The sequence below is a fragment of the Balaenoptera ricei genome, chromosome 13 (genome assembly GCF_028023285.1).
Source record: "Balaenoptera ricei isolate mBalRic1 chromosome 13, mBalRic1.hap2, whole genome shotgun sequence".
In the NCBI taxonomy this organism is placed as follows: domain Eukaryota; kingdom Metazoa; phylum Chordata; class Mammalia; order Artiodactyla; family Balaenopteridae; genus Balaenoptera; species Balaenoptera ricei.
In genome coordinates, this window is record NC_082651.1 from 71,820,503 (window position 1) to 71,842,733 (window position 22,231).

The 22,231-nt window shown below is 43.5% G+C and overlaps 1 protein-coding gene across 4 annotated transcripts in view; it reads left to right on the forward strand.

Moving 5' to 3' along the window:
- The first annotated feature begins 19,713 nt into the window (after positions 1-19,713).
- Positions 19,714-22,231, forward strand: part of ATL2 (atlastin GTPase 2) — a 68,945-nt gene continuing 66,427 nt past the window's right edge. For 2 of the 4 annotated variants that reach the window (XM_059943574.1, XM_059943577.1), the window contains exon 1: positions 19,714-19,847. In XM_059943574.1, the coding sequence (XP_059799557.1) occupies positions 19,730-19,847 (118 nt within the window). In that variant the 5' untranslated portion in view covers positions 19,714-19,729. Of the gene's footprint in view, positions 19,848-20,232; positions 20,382-22,231 lie in introns of those variants that run through there. The other 2 variants (XM_059943576.1, XM_059943575.1) reach the window with 2 other exon arrangements.

Here is a 22,231-nt window from a genome sequence, read left to right on the forward strand (position 1 = left end):
ATGGCATTTGGATGCATTCAGTGGTAGGGGAAGATTTGGGGAGATCTTTTAAAGAAAAAGAGTATAAAATTTGATGGCAAATATGCCAGGGTGCCTCCCAGGGCTTTGGAAGAGCCTGGTACAAGTGAGGCGCCCTGAAGCTTATCCTCATCAGCTTCTTAGTGACGCCACCTCTGGAACCTGTGTGGTGTTTGTCCTAAATTGTGCAAGGCAGAAGGAAGGCCTGATTTTATGATTTCACAGCTATTTCCCTGGGAGGAAAGTCTTTTGCTGCCAGTTCTTCCTCTGCTATAAACAGCGCTTGGTCCTGTGCCCTCTTTTCTACCTACACCCTTTCCTTAGGGGACGCGCCCTCACCATGACTTCTGTGGTCAAGCCCCTGCCCGCCCTCTGACCACCTCGAGCCTCTCTTCCAGCTGCAGCCACGCCGGCTCTCGGTCTGGTCGTCAGACTGTCAAGCTCCCTCCCATCTCAGCACCTTTGCATCTACTGTTCCCTCTGCCTGGAACACTCCCCAGAACTTCATTGTCACGTTCAGGACACAGCTTAAATGCCACCATCTCAGAGAAGCCTTCCCTGATCAACAAATAAGAAACCTCCTAGTCACTCTCTATTGCACGGCTTTGTTTTATTTTCTTCGTAGCATTTTTTTTTTTTTTTTTTTACTAATCAAAGTCATCTTATTTTTTTGTTTACCGTTTTCCTGTCTGTCCTCTCCCCCCACATAAGCTGCTTGATAGTGGGGACCTTGTTTGCCTTGCTCACTGTGCTATATCCTGCAGTGGTTCACATAGACACTCATTTTAAAAAGAGCCCAACAGAGTTTACTGAGAGCATTTCCCATAATTATAATACTTTGTATTTGTATAGCACTTTCTCGTTTCCAAAAAAATTTTAAATACGTATTCTCACTTCCACCTCAAAACAATCCAAGGAGGTAAGTAGGAGAGGGATTGATATGGCCCCAAATTAAAGAGGAGTAAATTGAAATTTAGAGAGGTGAGATGACTTGTCTAAAATTTTCTAGCTATTAAGTGATAGCACAAGGTCTCTTTCCATCAAAACCAACTCTCTTTCCATGCTGGCTTATATTCCTAAGACTTGTTGCTTCTCCTGGCTCCTCAGAACCAAAGAATCTATCCATGTATGGAATGAGAGAGCACCTCTCCCCACTCCTCTGAGAGGGAAGGAAAAAAGGATTTGGCTTCCACATAAAGGTTCATGGCAGACAGCCCAGTCTTCACCTGTGGGTTCAGCAGAGAATCAGGACAATTATTATGTAGTGATAATGATTAAGTTTGGACACTAACAATATATCCCTTAGGTGCAGTAGAATTTTGTTACCTATCATGAAAATGATGAGGGACTTGAATTTTCATTTTGATTTTTTGTCAAAAGTACTGACTGCTGGGTAATTTCACGTATCTCACCCATAAAGGTAAATCTATTAGATGGTGAATGAAGAATGAAAGCCAACCTTGCTGTTTTTTAAAACAGAGGCATTGGAAGTAATGTTTTCCTAAAACTGTCTGGAGAATCAGTGACAGAACAGGGAGTTGAGAATCCTGAAATTCCTGGTCCTCATCAGAGACTATTGAAAGTCAATTTCTGCAACTCTTTTGGGCTTTAATTCTCCGCTGATAGAAATCTTTAGGAAAATGTTGATGCATTTGTGATACTTGATGTGACCCTTGTATGGATTTTTTAATTGACAAATTACTTACAAAAATGTGCAAATCATATAGAGTGCAATGAATTTGTACAAAGTGAACACACTCATGTAATCAGCTCCCAGATCAAGATACAGATCATTACCAGTACCCCCACATCCTCCTCCTAGCTCTCATCTCAATATCTACTCTCCTGGAATAAGGGTAACCACTATCCTGAGTTCCACCACAATAGATTAGTTTTACTTGCTTTTGAACTTTAAACAAATGGAATCATATAGTATGTAGTCATCTTTTTCTGTCTGGCTTCTTTTGTTCCACATTATGTTGGTAAGACTCATCCATACTATTGCATACGGTTGTAGTCTGTTTTTTCTCACTGCTTTATAATAGTTTCTTGCCTGACTGTGCTGCACAGCTATTCTACTACTGATGGTCATTTGGGTTGTTTCCAGTTTGGGGCTATTATAAACAGTGCTGCTGTGACCACTCTTACACATGTCTTTTGGTGAAAATATATATGGATTTCATTTGCACATAAATCCAGAAGTAGAACTGCTGGATCATAAGATATATTCGTAGATATAGCCAAAGAGTTTTCCAAAGTGGTTTTACCAGCTTATTCTCCCATCGTTGATGTATGAGATGTACAGATGATCCATGTTCTTCTTTTTTTCTTTTTTAATATTTATTTATTTATTTGGTTGGGCCGGGTCTTAGTTGCTGCATGTGGGCTCCTTAATTGTGGCATGCGAACTGTTAGTTGCAGCATGCACGTGGGATCTAGTTCCCTGGCCAGGGATCGAACCCGGGCCCCCGGCATTGGGAGCGCGGAGTCTTAGCCACTGTGCCACCAGGGAAGTCCCATGTTCTTCTTAACAGTTGGTGTTATCTATCTTCTTGTTTTAGCTCTGCTAGAATGTGACCTATGATGGATTTTAATATATTTAAACTATAATTAATTTAATTTGTTATAATTTTGTAAATATATTTGTGAAATGGTAGATAAGGAACCTGAGATTAGGTAGACATTAGATCAAAAAAAATTTTTTTTAATTGGGGTATAGTTGATTTACTACTTTAGATCAATTTTAATGCTCAGTTATATTCTTGTGTTGTTCCCTGATTCCTTCATGTATATAGGTTCAGCCCACCCACAAGATGACAAGCTTCTGGAGGTCAAGGGCTTTGTCATAGGCTCCTTTCATAGTTGTTATAGCCCTTAGCACAGTGCTGGGTACAGAGTAGGCGCCCAGTAAATTCTGATTGAATTGAGCTGAACTAAGTGATGGAGGCAAACCCACCAGTGTCTCTCTGTTCATGGTTCCCTGCCTAGTCACTCCACTTTCAGGTATTTCCTAGGGTGATAAAAGGACCAAGAGAGAGGAATTCTAGAAAATGTCCAATTCCTTCATGTTCTTCTAGAGCCTGCGTTCCAAGTGCTAAAACTTTTTAGGTAGAATGAACCCCTCTATTTTCAACAGGATTTTCCTGAGGCATGTACCTAAATCCACTAGAAAGCGGAACAGACAGAAGACTGTCTTACCCGGGGTTGTCAGGAGAGAGCATTGTTTGTGCCCTTCCATGCTTGAAGGGGTGCTTTGGACTCAAAATGTCTAATCTTATTACACTAACCTGATTTCCCTATGGCTGCATCCAGTTTGAAAGAAATTTCTCCAAAGGCCACAGTAATCTCTAGGATACTTAGTTCCTTTTTTTGCTGATTTTTAAAAAAATCTGTCCTAATTGTTAAGAACTGTTTCTGTCATCTCATCAGCTGAAGGATCCATACGCAGTTGTCCGTTTCAACACGCAGCAGTGTGTCACATTATGCACATTTTTGTTCATACTGAATATTGGCTCTTTCTGACTGAGATCCTGAGATGTTATGTTCGTACATTTTAACTGTTCTGATTGAGTTTGGAATTAGGCACTTATTGAAAACAATTGGTGGAAATATCCACCCTCCACCCCCTTTCTTTCAGTTTTGGACTCTCTCATTGGGAAGATGGGTTTTAAAGGGCGTGGTCATGAAGGGGGGATGAAAGAAGGAAGAAAAGATGGATCTTGAGAAACATGTATAGCGTGCTGATCAAACTAAGCCAGTTTTCCAGACTCCATCTGGGCCCCCTGCTGTCAGGCATATCAAGGTAGAGGGTGTGTGTGTGCTTGTGTCTGGGGGATGGTGGAAGAAATGAGAAATCCCTGAAAAGAATATTGTGGTAAGATCCCCAAAGCATATCAGATTGTAATTGTATACAGTCACTGATGGGAACAGGCTTGTTCTGCAATCTGCAATCATGATCAGCAGGTAATCAGATCTAGTGCTCTGGGGCCTCCCACGACACAGCGATTGTTGTAGACTAGACTCAGAAACAGTGGGCTGTTTGACTCTCTCTTATCCGGACTGGGCAGCTTGCCAAGATTTGTGGGGAGAGGGAGGGGGGGCTATGAGTTTCAGAATGTTTTTCCTCTGGGGATGGGCCTCATGTCTCAAATCTCCTGATAGGAGATCACATGTCACATACATATATGTTTCTCCCTTCGTGTATGTATTTGCTTTTCAATCTCAGATTGAACTGGCTATGACTCTTGGGTTTACTAAATTCAGGTCCATTAGGTTACTCCATGGGTATATTTGTTAGGTAGCCAGGTGCCATAAGTTCAAATGCTTGGGGTAGGTCAAGCAGGCAGCATGAATATGAAATGGGGTTTGTAGCAAGCTGGAGAATCTATTTCTCTTCCAAAGGGGGATACACTAATCAGCATCAGACAATGGTAACTACGTAGGTAGGCTGGCCCAGGGGGCCAGATCTTCTGATTTTTCAAGAAAAGCCTGAAATCCGGATTTAAAAAAAAAAAAAAGTGTGTAATTTGCTGATTTTCCAATGTTTATAATTAATTCAAAATAAAAAAAAAGTCATTTTGCAGGCCAACTGTGTAACAAACAAAACAAATCTGCAGGTCTTATCCAGTTCCCAAGCCTCAGCCTCCAGGTTAAACTGATTTGCTGGTGGGAAAAACCCAACTTATTCAAGTCACTTCAAGTTATAGAGGACTATATAGATGGTCCCTGACTTGTGATGTTTCGACTTAATGATTTTTCGACTTTATGATGGTGTGAAAGTGGTATGCATTCAGTAGAAACCGTACTTTGAATTTTGATCTTTTCCTGGGCTAGTGATGTGCAGTACCGTCCTCTCTCAGTGACACTGGGTAGTGGCAGTGAGCTGCAACTCCGAAGCAGCCACACCATCATGAGGGTAAACAACCGATACACTTACAACTGTTCTGTTCCCATGCAACCATTCTATTTTTCACTTCCAGCATTCAATAAATTATATGAATATTCAATAGTTTCTTATAAAATAGGCTTTGTGTTAGATGATTCTGCCCAACTGTAGGCTGATATAAGGATTCTGAGCACGTTTAAGGTAGGCTAGGCTAAGCGTTGATGTTCTGTAGGTTAGGTGTATTAAATGCCTTTATAATTTAATGATACTTTCAACTTAAGATAGGTTTATGGGTTTATCATGGATTTATTCCATCGTGAGTGGAAGAAGATCTGTATTATAAGGATACGTGTGACAATAAGATAAACAGGATTTTCAACCACGCAACAGGGTCTCATAGAAAGCCAAGAACTCTATAAACATGCCAGGTCAAGGGCTGAATAGGAACAGCACATGACTGGTACTTACTGAGAATTGGAAGGTTCTTTATCACCATCAGTGGTGTAACTTACGCTTCTCAATTGGTGGCACGTTTCAATATAAGCTGCCTATGACTACGTTAATTTCTCTGGTAATCGTAGACTTCTTGAGTGAGTCTCAGGGCTTCCAGGCTGCTCCTAGCCTTCATTACTTCAGTTATGCCCAAATTTGGGGGTGTGGAGCTAAGTTTATTTTCCTTGTGGCACGTGGATTGTTGGGGCAGAAGAGGAGGAGCTGCTGGTCAGGGTGTATTTGGAAGTCATGCCCCATGTTCTGATCTATGACAGACAGAGCTGCTTCTCCATTGACCACTCCTCCTTTCATCCTTGCTAACAATATCCCAACTTTGTTCAGGTATCCGGCAATTTGTGTGCTTCAGAGAAATCTGCTCCCAGCCCAAAGCAGGGTGGATCTTAATTACATCAAACCAGTCATGGTAAATCCATTTTCCTTGTCAGAGATTAGTTTAGAAATCAGCATGGGTAGCAATTCTGAGCATTGAGATTGAGAGAAAGCCTAAGGGAAATTTTTGTCCTAGATTTAAATCCCCCTGACTCAATGAACTGCAAATGATCTAAAAATTATCAAAGGATCGATGAGCCTAGGAAGTTGCCTTTTCACTGCATCACCATTTGCAAGCCCAGTGCAAGACGCCCTGAGGCTGTCTCCCAGATCCTAGCTCACTGTAGATCCTGTCTCTCTGTGTTTCCCCAGCAGCACCTCCCAAGTCTCTCTTATTAAGATATTTGCTGCCTGTTGTCCTTTATATTTCCTTCCCACCTTTGCGGTCTGCATCCTTCTCCTTTCCCCTGCCACCCAAGAGAGAATAGCTGGCCAGATTGCTTTGGTGGATGTTGGAGAGGATAGACTAGAAACCAAGATCTTCTTATTCTTCATTTCCTTGCTTGTGGGGTTTGGGAACACCATCATTTAGTGAGCAGATGCAGATCGACCAGACTCATATGGGACTCCAGTATATCCCATTTATACTCTCTCTTTTCTTTTTTGGTTCCTGAATTTTTGTTGCCTAATTTCTCTTTCTTTGCCCTTGACCCACAATGGGCTTTTTCTCACCTTTATAAGTCTAACTTCCTCTTAGCCTCACTTTCCCATTCTTGACTGCTTACAACTAGCTCTTTTATCCCATAATATCCCTTTTCCTTTCTCTTCACCAGAGGCCCGTTATTTTCCTTCCACCCTCCCCAAAGCATCTGTGTGTGCGCCTGGAATTTCTCCTGACTTATTTTGGAAAATAGCCGTGTATTAGTCTTCTGCACATACTACTTAACCGCCGCCCCCCCCCCCCCCCCAGAATGACTACCAGCTCCTCAGGCCTCAAATAAGCGTCATGAAAGATATTAAAACCACTCTGTAATCATTTTCCTTGTTAAAGTATTACACTGAGAGGTTTTGTGTTCTCTCCTACAACTGCAACTTTTATTGTGGGAAATAACCTGCTTATCTTGTAAAGAACGAGTACCCTACCTACAGTCATGGTGAGCTTCCCATGGTTTTTTTCATTGACCTGAATTTGATAAATCCTATCAGTCATCATCAGTGAAGGATGAAATAAAAGAAAACATGAATGTATTCGAGGAGAGAGTCCCAGCATGGGATCCAGGGTGCTGTTGGTCATGACCTTCAGATTTAAATACGCCCATGATCTAAAATTTTTAAATGATGTTTCCCAGATGGACATACCCTTTTTTGGTTCTGTATCAGTAAAACAAGAACAGAAGGAAAGTATCTAATCCATGCTGAAATTCCTAAGTATGTTTATTTTTAACATCTGTTACAGGACAATTTTGCCGTACAGAGCTGGGGCCAAAATATAGTTAGTGAGGACAATATTTCTCCTTCAAGGTAAGCTGTGACAAAGTGAGAGAGTGGCATGGACATATATACACTACCAGACGTAAAATAGATAGCTAGTGGGAAGCAGCCGCATAGCACAGGGAGATCAGCTCGGTGCTCTGTGACCACCTAGAGGGGTGGGATAGGGAGGGTGGGAGGGAGGGAGACGCAAGAGGGAAGAGATATGGGAACATATGTATATGTATAACTGATTCACTTTGTTATAAAGCAGAAACTAACACACCATTGTAAAGCAATTATACTCCAATAAAGATGTTAAAAAAAAAATTTCTCCTTCAAATCCTTTTCAGCTTTGCACCCATTGTCATCACTAATGTGCATCGTTTTGTGCTGGGTTGGTCAAATATCCAGTGCCCTTGATGGGAGGACAGGTAAGATTAGTTGAGAGTAGGGCCTGAGGGGCGGGAGGTAGAGGAGAGGCACAGCATCGACTCCCTGCCTGACCTCTTGGAAGCTGCTGGAGACCTTGGTTAGAGGGGTGAGACCAGAAACTGAGGAAATGACTTCATGGGACTTTGAGGCAGCAGGAGGTGGGAGGAAAAAACTGCAAAGTCTCCCTTCAGGAAAGACTTTGGGAATCTTCAGGCACACGCAGAACTGCTTAGAGCAAAGCATGGCAGGGCTGGTTGGAGCCTGATCTCCCTGTGTCTGTATGGAATCTTTCAGCCATGGTACCCAGTAGACCAGAGGCTCTAGGAGCATCAGCAGTCTGCAGGCTTGGCACAGATCCTAGCTCTCTCTGCCAGCAAGGATATGGCTTTGTCCTCAAGAGCTCTGAAGAAAGCAGATGCTGATGGAGTGTTGGAGGAGGTGGCAAGGCTGGGCAGAGAAGAACCCTGAACACGAATACTTGCTCAAGAAAAAACAAATCAAGCAGCCTATAAATGATAGTAGTATGTTGCACCCCCTTCAGTTTGGTGGAAATGAAAGTCCATAAAGGTTAAATATGTTTTCAACTGTTCTTATCACGGAGTCAGAATTGCAATCTAGACCCCTTGCTGCTCCAGTTTCTGGGTTATCCTTAGCAAGTGTGGTTATTTTTAAGGATGAATTTCCATGGATTAAAACATGGTTGTGCTGGAAGTGAGCGTGTCTTTAAAATGCACCATTGGCTTCTGGAATGGAAGGCGTGGTCAGCCACTGCCAGCATGCCCCAGTGTGGTATCCACAGGGTGGTGACAGCTGCTGTGTAGTTCTTCTCCAGCAACAGGGGACCCTCCTCTGAAGCAGTCTGGGCTCTGGATTTGAGAAGCAGACTACACCTGATACATTGGAGCAGCAATCTTATATTCTGAGATCTGCCATTGATGTCACGTGGTGACAAGGAAGGGACATGTAGTGGGGGATAGTCAGGCCAACCCCAAGGAGCTAGTGGTATCATACACCTGGAGTTCCTCAAGTTGCTACAGGAGAACAGAATTTAGTAGTTCCAAGTGTGAACTCCTGAGTTCTACCAGTGGGTTCAAAGCCTAGCTCCACTATTTTATAAGCTGGATAACCTTGGGCAAATTATTTAATTTCTCTTGGCTTCAGGCTTCTTGGTATAAAATGGAAATAGTAATAGTACCTCTGCTTTGGAGTTATTGTGAAACTTAACTGAAAATGAAAAGTAATATAATATAAATATATTTATTATGGTAACATGAATTACCAGACACATACAAGTACCTGATAAATGTTACTTTTTTGTGTGTGCTGTGTACAAGAAATGCACTTTATTTTTTTTCTTCCAATTTTATTGAGATATAATTGACATACAGCGCTGTATAAGTTTAAGGTGTACAGCATAATGATTTGACTTACAGACATCATGAAATGATTGTCACAATAAGTTTAGTGAACATCTATCATCTCATATAGATACGAAATTAAAGAAATTGAAAAAAAATTTTTTTCCTTGTGCTCTTATAAGTCTTAGTAGAGGATTCCAGGGATCTTCCCCTGTGACTTGAAAATCTAATTCTAGTATGTTAGGTTCCATTGTTTCTACTTGCTCCTAAGGCACTAAAGGAACAAACAGGGCTGCAGACAGAGTGGAGAGCTTATTCGGTCGACCACTTGGCAAGGGGAGGGTCCCAGATACACATCTGGGTCCCAGTGCTCTTGTTCAGGGCCTTGCTGGACTCTGCTGTGAGGTGGCTTGGCTAGTCTGGTCCCTAGGCACCTTGCACTCATCTGCGGAGCTGGAACTGACCTGCCTGTGCTTTGTTCTTTGGTGTGTCCTGGACCCAGTGCTCTTTTTTTGCTGGTTCAGGTCACCTTGGAGTGGCATACCTGTCTGAATCTCGCCTACAACCTCCATCTGATTCCTAGCTTAGGGTGAACCCTCTGTACTCACAACGATGACCTCTGGTTTCCAAATCGGCTACCTTCCTAGTCCTCCGTGGTGTATGTGGTGGCCTCTAGGCCCCAGCCAAGGGGAGCTCAGAAGGGATAAATAAGACCTGTTTCCACTTAACCTCCGTGCACCATCGTTTTTATTTTTATTATTTATTTTTTTGGCCGTACCACTTGGCATGCAGGATCTTCTTCTCTGACCAGGGATCAAACCTGAGCCCCCTGCAATGGAAGTGTGGAGTCTTAATCACTGGACCCCCAGGGAAGTTCCGCACCATCGTTTTTAATCTGCTATGACCATTTCTTGAAGGAGCAAGGACGCTCAGTGGAGCAGTTTGCTCCCTGAGTACTAAATGGGGGAGAGGGCACAAACTCTCTCTGCTTTCTGTTTAACATCGACTTCCTGATATAAGCCCTAACAGGGCAGACAGGATCACATGTCCCCTTTGTCTCTCTTCCTGCTCTCAGACTCAAAGGAGATAGGAACATGTGCAAGGTCAGGAGTAAAAGTGTCGCACATGCCCAGCACCAACAGTGTAAATGTGGGGAGTGGAGGGAAAATAATGTTTGAAAAGTAGGGAGCCAGAAACTAGCCTCTGGAAAATTCTTCCAACCGCTAGATGGGTAAAAATGTAAAAAGAGGATTTTGTACTCATCAATGATGATGAAAAATGGAATTTCTCTCCTGTTAAGCCTCTACTGCGAAATGCAGCACATACAATTATAAATGCCCCATGCATTTTCAATTCAAAGAGTATGTGAGATTAGTCACTGAAAAGAAAACTTGATATGCCCTGAAATCTGAAGCTCCTACATGAAAGAGACCTGATAGAGATTTTCCCAAATTTGACAATAATCCTAAAAGTTTACAAATCAATAATAAAATGTTATGAAGCTAAAAGAGACTTTTCTAAGCTATCAATAAATGAAAATTTTATTAACTATGTTGGAGAAAAAACTAAATTGTCTTTATTTTCTCTTCAGAAAATGATATCCCAATTCATATAATATGAAAAGCCAATCAAAGACCATGCAGCCAAAAAAGTCAGAAAAAAAGTATGAGATGTATGCCATGAGGTTAATCAATAAAAATATAAATTTTCTGTACATTTGTGGAATGTTAACTTTATAAAATTTGTGATTTCTTGGGATTTCTTTTCTTATTCTAAATATTTACTTTCAAATCTACTTTTGATTCATAATTTGTTTTCTTAAAGAAGTTCCCCAAATTTGTAGATGCTTTAGACCCCACAAATCCTGGATCTGCTCCTGATGGGAGCTGCACATCCAGTAGTCTAATTGACAGTGGCCAACAGTGGATATTTGTGCATGCCTACGGGAACACGACCTGTAAGTGAATGCCATTTATTATCTGTATCACTGTCAAATAAAACAAAACAACAACAACAAATTAAGAACCACTGCTCTAACCTAAATGTCCATGGACGGATGAATGGATAAAGAAGATGTGGCACATATATACAGTGGAATATTACTCAGCCATAAAAAGAAACGAAATTGAGTTATTTGTAGTGAGGTGGATGGACCTAGAGTCTGTCATACAGAGTGAAGTAAGTTGGAAAGAGAAAAACAAATACCGTATGCTAACACATATATAAGGAATATAAAAAAAAAAATGGTACTGATGAACCTAGTGGCAGGGCAGAAATAAAGACGTAGACATAGAGAATGGACGTGAGGACACCGTGGAGGGGGAGGAAGCTGGGGCAAAGTGAGAGTAGCATCGACATATATACACTACCGAATGTAAAATAGATAGCTAGTGGGAAGCAGCCGCATAGCACAGGGAGATCAGCTCAGTGCTCTGTGACGACCTAGAGGGGTGGGATAGGGAAGGTGGGAGGGAGGCTCAAGATGGAGGGGTTATGGGGATATATGTATGCATATGGCTGATTCACTTTGTTGTACAACAGAAACTAACACAGTATTGTGAAGCAATTATACTCCAATAAAGATCTATTTAAAAAAAAAAACCCCAGTGCTCTAGACAGCAAAAGCAAACAAGTAACTATACCAGAGTGATAACCACTATCCTGAGTTCAATGTTTATTATTGTTATGTATTGATATTAGTTTATACTCTTCTATGTATATATGTTCATGTTCACACATCGGTAGTACACTCTGTGCATGTGGTCTGGTTATCTATTGCTGTATAACAAATTACCCCAACACTGAATGTTAAAATAACAATCATTTCATTATGTCTTATAATAGCTCACCTTCTTAGAGGGTGATCAGGACAAGCTTGAAAGATAAATATTCGTCAGTCAGATCAGGTGGCAGTGGTACCACCTGCAGATATCTCAGCTTGATCAAGGAACTGTTATGGGAAAAGAAAGAAGGAACTCACTTTCTGAGTGTTTATACCTGAAGACAGACCTCAAGAAGATTGGGGGTGTGGAGAAGTGGCACTGGGCTGGGGGGAAGTGTTTCAGGTGAGGTGCAGCTTTAACAGTCAAAATATGATGATGAAACTACACTGGTAGCAGTGAATCCAAAGATTAAGTAGGTTACAACAGGGACAATTAATTCTAAGGGTATCGTCAAGGTGGAGTGTTTTGCCTGCCAACTAGCCAGCCAGTTTTGGGGAGTTTGGAATTAAGCTTGGGTGTGAGATAGAAAGAAAGATTTCGTTGCTCTCCAGTTACAAATACACTATGTTGATTGTAATAAGGCCAATGTGGATATTGTCTTAATCTTAAAAGAGGCTAAGTAAGATGTGTAGTTCCTTCTGTGAAGCATGGTTTTCCCACTGACTTCAAAGGCATTCCTGAGGGCGGGAGTGATGCGGGGCGCTGTTAAGTGTGTCTGGATGGGCTGTCTGGGGTGGATATCATTCACTGCCCTGTTCCCAGAGGAGTTGAAAGCACATGGCAGTGTTTGCTTCAAGCTTCTAGCACACTTTCGGTATCCTGGTGGCTGCATTCACTCCATCATCGTTATTTTTGAAAAGATGTTATTGAATATAGTATAGTTCCTAAAGAGTTCTCGCCAGTGTTCTTTTGTATGCTGATCTTAATTTAAAAACCAGTCACTATCTACTTCTCAAAATGTTCTCAAGCAAGTCCAGTTCACGAATTGGGATTTTTGTTACTCCCACTACTAGACTATTTTAGTGACCACAAGATACCCTTGAATTCCATAGAAGTCAATCACGCAAGTAATGTTTCCATTGTGTCAAGGAGAGTGCTTGTCACGGTGCTCATGGGTGCCCTTGTGTAGGACTTGTCTTAAAATAAATTTATTTATTTACGTTATTTATGTATTTATTTTTGGCTGCGTTGGGTCTTCGTTGCTGTGCGTGGGCTTTCCCTAGTTGCAGACAGTGGGGGCTACTCTTCGTTGCAGTGCACGGGCTTCTCATTGTGGTGGCTTCTCTTGTTGCGGAGCACGGGCTCTAGGTGCACGGGCTTCAGTAGTTGTGGCACACGGGCTCAGTAGTTGTGGCGCGTGGGCTCTAGAGCACAGGCTCAGTAGTTGTGGCGCACGGGCCTAGTTGCTCTGTGGCATGTGGGATCTTCCTGGACCAGGGCTCGAACCCGTGTCCTCTGCATTGGCAGGCAGATTCTTAACCACTGCACCACCAGAGAAGTCCTTTGGGCTGGACTTTGAGTGGTGTTTACCTCCACTCCAGCTACCTGAAACAGTTTCCTGGACATCCAGAAGCTATTTCTAGCTTCTTAGTGGTCGGCATAAATGGTTCTTATGATTATAGCGTTTCCAGCATCTAGCCCCTAGACCATGTGTTATCCGGAGATAGACAGTTAAGAACATAGACTCTGGAGGCAGACAGAGCTGCATTTAGATCTGAACTCCTCAATTTACTAATCATGTGGGCTTGAACAAATTATGCCACCTTTTAAAGCCCCAGTTTCTTGTTCTGTAAAAGGCTGATGGTACCAATAATGCTTGCCTTATAGAGGTATTTTATAGATTAAATGAAATTATGAATAGGTATTATCATTTTTAATTATGCTCCCGTCCTTCAATTTCTTCTTAGACTTGATTGGAGTAATAATCATGATGGTTATCATTTATTGCCATGTGCCAGCCACTGGGCTAAATACTTTATCTATATTATCTGTGATCATCATGAAAAAATGCTAGGAAGAGACCTTTACTTTACAGGAGAGGAAACTGAGGATCAAAGAGGTTACTTAACTTTCTCAAGGTCATTAAACCAAGTGGCATAGCTGGGGTTTGAACTCCAGAGTTGGTGTTCTTTTCACTAAGTGACACTGATGCTCATGTACCCAGTTCAAATCATTACGTCTGAGGATGAATATGGATTGGAAGGGTCATTATTTCCCTCTCACATTCATGAGGGACAGCTGTCCCTTGCTTCAGAGAACAATGGACACCTAATATTAAGCAGCAAGCTGGATGGAAACCCATCTGCCCACAGTGTTCCATATGGAGCAAGTGCCTTTCAAGATGTCCACAATTCTCAACATGAGTTCAGCACGGCTGTGTCAGAGAGGCGTGCACCCATGTCCAGGGTGCTACTAGTATTAGCCTCAAGGAACCCTTGATGTTCTTGATTTGATCTCCTTTATAAGATGTAAGTCAATGACCCTGGCATATCAGCTTTGTATATAAATAAAATTTCCCTGCCAATCAATAATTCAGAGTCCCTCTTCTTGTTCACAACTACTCCAGCAAGAACTTTGATTTCCCTCCTTCCTTGCAAAAAATTTCCTCTTTGGCCCCTCCCTCAAAATGGTAATCCCAAAGAAAGCCAAAGCCAATGTGGCAAATCGGTTTGTTAGGCACAGTCACTGTACAACTTCTGGGATCAATCAGTGGCCACTGCCCCCGAGGTCAATGAGAGGAGCCTGCAAAGTCCACCAAGAGATGCCAGTGATTGGGTCAAGCTCACTAGTGCTCCCAACGCTGCCAGGGAATTTCCCAGCCTTGTTCTTCTTTTTGTCTACTGGCCCCTGAAGCAGTCCTGCCTGTGCCCAGATCTGGTCTCACATAGCCTCCGGGAAATGGCTCATTCATCTTCTGTCAACCATTCTTGGACAAAAGAGCACATCTCTTCACACGAAGGAGCAATGGTATGCAAACATGGTGGGTACCTTAAATTATACTTCTAGTAAACACATCACTGAAAGGATAAGGTCTACAAAGATGCAGTTTGCCCCTAACACAACCTTTTCTATTCTGAGAGAGCAATTTATCTTTTAGCCGCAGCAATATTCAGCATCTCTTCTATGGTGGACACTGTTTTATAATTGTTTACCTGTTCCCCTACTCTAACCCTGCCCTATCCATCTGATGCCCCTAAATCAAGGTAATAGTTTCCATTAATAGATACCCAAATCTGTACCTCTTACAGGGAGGAAGATTCCTTCTGTCTTACACCATTTCCATGAACGTGAAAAATATCCTAGGGTTGGTTCCAGTCACATCTCATATCCCCAGTACCCTGTGCTTTCCTTCCCTAGAAGACTCAGAAAGAAAGTCTCTCTGAGATAGGCTCCATCATATTTTTGACTACCTCCTTAATTTCTGCTACAAAGATGATGCTCATGGTTCACCTTGTACCCACACTACCCCAGCTCTGGAACCAGCCGTTTCTCCAATGACTCCACTTCTTTTTAGAAGGGAATAGTATTAGAGATCAAGAGTGGGCACTAGGTATGATCATTACTACCCGGGTGTCTCTGCTTAGGCCTTTTCTGTGGACAGAGCTAGGAAATATTTGCATGTATATACACATCTGTACATATGCAACACATATATATGAATGTTTACACTTGCATACACACACATATTCATACACATATTTTAGAAACCTTTGGTTGGTATCAATACCTCCAATTTAATCCATCCCATAGAGTCTATCTTACCTCCACCTTTTGTTATTTGTATGTCCCTTCTTTCCCATCAAGAACCCTGGCTCTCAACAATAAAACACACTTACTCATTTGTTTACTTCTATAAAATGTTGAAAATAGGTTCAGAATTGCTTTGCCCATACCTCTACAAAAACAAGCCTACTAAAAAGAGTTCAGGACTTGTTTGCTGTTCTCCCTCCACCCTGACCAGGACCAAGAAATATTTGTAGTTCAATACTATGTTTGTAGGTTACTTGGATTAGTTGGCTTTCTTTTCCTCCCTCTTCAGTTTGGTTCTGTTATTCATTTAAATACTGTTAACATTTATTTGGTTTGCTTTCAGTTTTAGAACCCCCTTCCCTTTCTTTTTTTTTTTTTTTTTAAATTTTATTTATTTATTTATATTTATTTATGGCTGTGTTCGGTCTTCGTTTCTGTGCAAGGGCTTTCTCCAGTTGTGGCAAGTGGGGGCCACTCTTCATCGCAGTGCGCGGGCCTCTCACTATCGCGGCCTCTCTTGTTGCGGAGCACAGGCTCCAGACGCGCAGGCTCAGTAATTGTGGCTCACCGGCCCAGCTGCTCCGTGGCATGTGGGATCTTCCGGGACCAGGGCTCGAACCCATGTCCCCTGCATTGGGAGGCGGATTCTTAACCACTGCGCCACCAGGGAAGCCCCCCCTTCCCTTTCCTGTTGATTTAATTTTATTTTTTTTATCATGTAGAACATGTTTCCAAAAGTCAACACTAGATAAAAAGGCGTACTGTGTTCTGTGTTACTTCTATCTTATTCCCCCCACTCCCAACTCCTTGGAGGCCACTAACTTTATTATTTAACCTCGCCGAGTTTCTTTTTGGATAGGCAAGTAGATATTGTATGTTTTCTTATTCCTCTCACACAAAAGGTAGGCTCTACATAGGCTCTTTTGCAGTTTGGCTTTTTCACTTAAGAATGTCTCTTGGAAATCGCTCTATATCAGTTCATAGAGATCTTCCTCTTTCTTTACAGTTAAAAAGTGCTCATCATGAGTAATTATCATAGTTTACTAACCAATCACCTACACTTAGATATTTAGATAGTTTCCAATATTTTGCAACTGCAAATAACGCTGCAGTGAATAATCTTCTGCAAAAAAAATTTTTTTTTGATTATTGGAGTTGTATCTTCAGGGTTAATGCCCAGAAGTGAGATTGGCATGTCGAAGTGTAAATGGGAATGAAATTTGTTGGATATTGCCAAGTTCTTCTCCATAGGGGTTATACCATTTTGCATTCCCAGCGAGAATGCAATGTAGGAGAGTGCCTGCATTCCCCCATATCCTTGCCAACAGAGTGTAATCGTAAGCTTTTGAATTTTTGCCAAGCTGACACCTGACGGGTGAGAAATGGTGTCTCAGTATTGTTTTAATTTGCATTTCTCTTATTATGAGTAAAACTGAACCATTTTTCATATGTTTAAGGTCCACTTCGATAATTCTTTTTGGTGAATTGTCTGTGGATGTCTTTGCCCATTTATTAATAGGATTTTAAAAATTTAAAAGTTGTTTATTTGGTAGAAATAGCTTTTAATACAATTTACATTAACTGAAAGCAGAATCCCAAAGACCTGGCTGTGGATAAGCTATGGATTCTGCCTTCCAGGAATTCACAGTCTATAAGCTGAACACTATTACAGTGGATATGAGCATAATCTCTGGACCCAGATTGCCTGCCTTCAAATGCCAGTCCTGCCACTTAGGCAAGTTTTTCACCACTTGGTGCCTCAGTTTCTCCATCTGTAAAATGAGAATAGCATTAGCATTTACCGCTTAGGATTACTGTTAGGATTAAATGACTTACCATATGTAAAGTACTTTGAGCAGTAAACATTCCATAAATGTTGGCTATTTTAGAGTCAAGAAAATGCTCTCAATACGTTGATTTGATCCCATAAGAATCCTGTTATATAGTTAGTTATAAAAATGAGGACCTGGAAGTTTAGAAACATTAGGTGAATCAGTGGTAGAATCAGGTGGTAACCCATTCATTCATTCGTTTATTCATTCATTTATTCCACAACTATTTTTTGAGACCCTGTTATGTACTAGGCACTGGCTTAGGTGCTGGAGCTATAGCCTGAACAAGACAGATCTTTGAGCTCTTGGATGCTCACTTTTTTGTGGTGGGGTGGCCTGTGTGGGTGTGGAAAGAAACAAAAACCAAGGAAACCAATTTTGTTTGTCTTGTTTATCCTTGTCTGTTCAGCACACACAACAGTGTCAAAATTCATTTGTTAAATGAAAGAATAAAGGAATGACAGAGTAGTGAAAAACGAGGCTTGATGCATAGGTAGGGCACAAATCATGAAAAGTCTTGTCAACTATTTTGAAGAGCTTGGACTTTATCCTGAGCAGAGAAATCACATGAATAGATTTGCATCTAAGAAAACTCAAGCCAGTCTGTGTGGAGGACCCACAGGAGAAGGGGGAACAGCAGGGAGGTTGTTATAATAAGTCCAGTGGGAGGTAATGGGGTCTGAATCAAGAGGGAAGCTGAGGGGATGGAGAGGAGAAGAGCTGGAGGGAAATTTAGAAGTCAGAATTGACTTCATTGGGACTTGATAGGTGTAGAGGGAGGGAGAAGTCTGCAGTAACACTGAGGTTTCACTGTGATAAGAAATTGAAGAGGGATGGCTGACAGGGGAAAATGGAGGAAGGCCTTTTAAACATATGGATTTGAGGTGACCATGGGACAACGCTCAATCTCTTGACTGTATTTGCGTTTGGCTTCTTTACACTCCTTGGAGTCAGGAGATTTGGACCTGTCAGGGCACTGTAGTAGCATATGGGATAAACTGCCTAACAGTGGAAAGGACACTGGCTAGGAGGTCACTTGACTAGTAGTGCAGCCTTAACCCTCACCTCCCTAATGGGGTGAGCTCAGGGCTAAGTTAACCGCTAATTTGTAATTGGAAGTTTATTCTTTGATGGCAAAAAATACTCATCTTTGCATCTTGTCTCACACCTTAGATGATACCCTGCATAAAGCAGACTGTGGCAATATTAAATAGCTGCCTCATAGGGAGATTATGAAAGGAAATCCATCATCAAGCAGGGCTTATTATGGCTTGGGGCTTAGGTTGTCCCAGGGCATCAAACCAGGATGCAGGGAGTTAGGAAGTCCAGGAGGAGCTCCAAATCCCTTTCCATTAATACAGAAAACAGATGAATAAACAGCCCCCAAAACCCCTCTAGAATGGCACCTTGCAAGCTTTGGTGACACACAGTGCTTTTCTAGAGGTCATGCTGGATGAAAGTCTGTGAGAAGACCTGCACAAGGCAGCGATTTGGACACCCGGACACATGCGTTTACCAGAGAGAAGGAATTTCTAGTGCAGCTGGTGATAATGGAAAAAATCCAAAAGAATAGGGACCAGGTTTCACAGACGCTTCCACAGGCAGATATTTATTTTTAAAAGTGACCTGAACTTTCTATAAGATGTCACTGGATTCCCCACAAGAAGGTTCATCACAGTTAGGAAAGGACCTGCTACAATTCATTTTCTGATTAGAGTGCTTTCTGGTTTGCACCTGTAAGGGGCTAGGAGCAGGAGGGTAAGGGTATGCACAGTTAAGAAGATAGGAGGAGGGCCTCATAAGTAGAAGGAAGCTATGCCAAACAAAGCATAGGATGGTCTCTAGATGGGAAACAATATTAGAGACCTGTGCGAAGAAAGATCAAAAGGAAAAGCAGGGCACCAGCAATAGCTTGGGAGTGCGGGGCGGGGGGAGCGAAGGAGGGAGGGGGGAGAATAGCAGTGGAGGAGGAGATAAAAAGGAGAGAAGGAAAGGAGCATGAAAGCACCCTCACGTGCAGTGCACGAGTCAACGATTATGGAGAAGAGCTGCAAAGAGAATTGGGTTACTCGATTGGGAAGGAGGGACTTGGTTCTCTGGAGAGCCCCTTCGGCTTTTACACAGACCCGCTCAGCGCTAAGGGGGTGTGGTCCTGGGCTTAGGGCGGTGGGAGTGTGAGACGATTGCGGTGGGGGCACCGCCCAATTTCTCCCCAAGGTGGAAGCCTGGGAAAACCGAGCGGCAGGCTGCAAGGCAAGCAGGGCGGAGGCGGAGCGAGGGCGCCGAGGGGCGGGACGAAGGAGGGCGTGGGGAGGACATGGAGGAGCAGTTGAGGCCGGCGCTAGGACCCGCCGGCGCTCCGCCGGCTCCCGGGAGGTTGATAAAGCGGCGGCGGCGTTTGACGTCAGTGGGGAGTTAATTTTAAATCGGTACAAGATGGCGGAGGGGGACGAGGCAGCGCGGAGGCAGCAGTCGCACGAGGGGCTGCGGCGCCGGAGGCGAACCAGCGACCCAAACACCGGCGTTAACCACGTCTCGTCCACAACCCTCCTAGGTACGGGCTGGCGAGGCGTAGGCTGCAGGGCCCGGGTGGGCAGAGGGCGCCGGCCGCTCGGGCTCGCTGGCACCGGCCGCAGGGTGTGGGGTCGTCGTCCGCCGCTGGCTCGGCTCTCCTCCCGCCGCCGCGTCTGGCCGCAGGGCCTAGCCCCCGCCGCGCCCCCGAGCTCCCGCGGCGCGCGGCCTGAAAGGGCGGTCCTCCGGCCGCGGCTCCCGCAGCTGTCGGTTGCACGGGCGGCGCGCGCGTCTGCGCCCGGCCCGGCCCCCTGCCTTCCCGCCCGCCGCGTGGCTGTAGCGGCGTCCTCCCCCCCAGAGGGGGCGGCCTGGAGCAGGGGCCGCAGACCCGGGGCGCTGGGAGGTCGGCGGCGGCGCGGGGAGGTCCTAGGGAGCTCCGGGCGACCTGTCACCCGGCCGGCACTCGCTGTCCTCTGTCCTTCGCGCGGAAAGGGAGGAAGGGTTAACCAGGTCGTGATGGGCCCAGCAGAGGAGGAGGACGCGCAGCTCGCGGGGGGAGCAGACACCTCGCTGCCAGGTTGGAAGGTTCTCCAGACACCTTTCCAGGAGGGAACCGCGGTCCGCAGGCCAGGGCTGTGTCCGGGGGCTCGGGTTCCGGGGACCCTCTGTTCCCGAACCCATTCATGCGGATAGCGCGTGGCTAGGATGCAAGTTCAGATTTAATTGTCAAAACTGGGGTTATGAGCTGTTTACTAATATTGAGGTCACAGTAAGGCCCGATCGGACTGAAAGTGTCGGTGGTGTGAAGTCACCTGATCCTTCGCTCCCCGGTTTTGCTGAATGTGAGCTCCTACTGTACGTGTACAAGGAGCGCCCCTGCCCCCTGGAAGACGCATTTGCCTTGGCGGCGGAGTGTTGTGTGTCCCTCTCACTCATAACGCCCTATTTTTAGGAGTTTAGCATTTGATCTTTCACTGTGGTGTGAATTGAACGCCTGAAATCCTGATTGAGAATTTTGATGTTACTTAAAGGCATAAAGTTTTTCCAAGGCTTATAAATAGTAAAAGCCTACGGTTAGGTAAGTATGGCCATGGCATAGATAAGAGTTTATTAACTACACTAAGTATGAGCTGTGTTTTTCAAATTTCTCTCCACAATCTGATAAAGGTTTTGTGAGGTAAAATGTAAAACATTTTGATAAAAGACTCACTTTAAAAGAAAAGTTTATGTGAAATATACTTCGTCATTCATGGTAGACCTTGGACGTGTGGAATGTATGTCAGAGGTGATGACAAACTATAAGTTTTGCTAAGGGGAAAAGAACAGGAAATAAAGCTGATTTTATTATTGTTTGCCAACCAAAGCACTTGACAGAACTGTTTACATAGAAGAAAATGCTGCCAGAGGAGAGAGTTTTGCCTTAGACCTATTCTGGTTGGAATTCTCAAGTAATAAGTTGTTCTGGAATGCTGATGGATGATTAATTTAGCTCTTTTGGACCCTGGAGAGGGGGGTGGTGCGTATTTATTTACTTACCTACTATGCCGTTTTAGATGTAGTTTCAAAGCGTTTTATGTGTTTTCCTTATTAGGAGAAGCATTGCTTTATGACTCAGGGTTATGAACATCGTTTTTGGGCTGTGGCACAGTGAGAAGGGATGCTATTCTTTTTTTTTTTTAATTAATTAATTTATTGGCTGAGTTGGGTCTTTGTTGCTGCGTGTGGGCTTTCTCTAGTCGCGGCGAGGGGGGCTACTCTTCATTGTGGTGGTGGGCTTCTCATTGCGGTGGCTTCTCTCGTTGCGGAGCACGGGCTCTAGAGCGCAGGCTCAGTAGTTGTGGCGCACAGGCTTAGTTGCTCCGCGGCATGTGGGATCTTCCCGGACCAGGACTCAAACCCATGTCCCCTGCATTGGCAGGCTAATTCTTAACTACTGCGCCACCAGGGAAGCCCCGAGATGCTATTCTTAAGACTTGATCAATAGGGGTCATCATTTATTAAATGCTCCGTCTGCTACTCACAGGTTTTTGTCTTTGTGTGTGTGTGGAGTCAGTCCTTCACTTGATAGCCATTCCTATCAAATGACTGCCTAAAATAGTCCCTCTCCCTGCTAATTTGCTCTGAGTCACCCATTAATACATTAAAAACCAAGTAAACTTTTTGAGATTTGTGTTTAAAGTAAGAGCAAACAGGCTGTGAATGAGTAGGGACTCATCTGATTTTGGCTGTAGAAACTCTTTGTCTCCCTCTGCTTTCTGGATAAAGTCATAAGAGTTGAGTTGGGGTGAGTCAGGTGCCACTCTAGTAGTTTAGTCTTAGGAAGATGCTTTGTGTCTCTTAAAGAGAAGTGCTTACTCTTTCTAGGGTTATATTGTAAGACCTTTATAAAGCCCTTATGAACTCTTCTATTTTAATGACTTTGTTGGA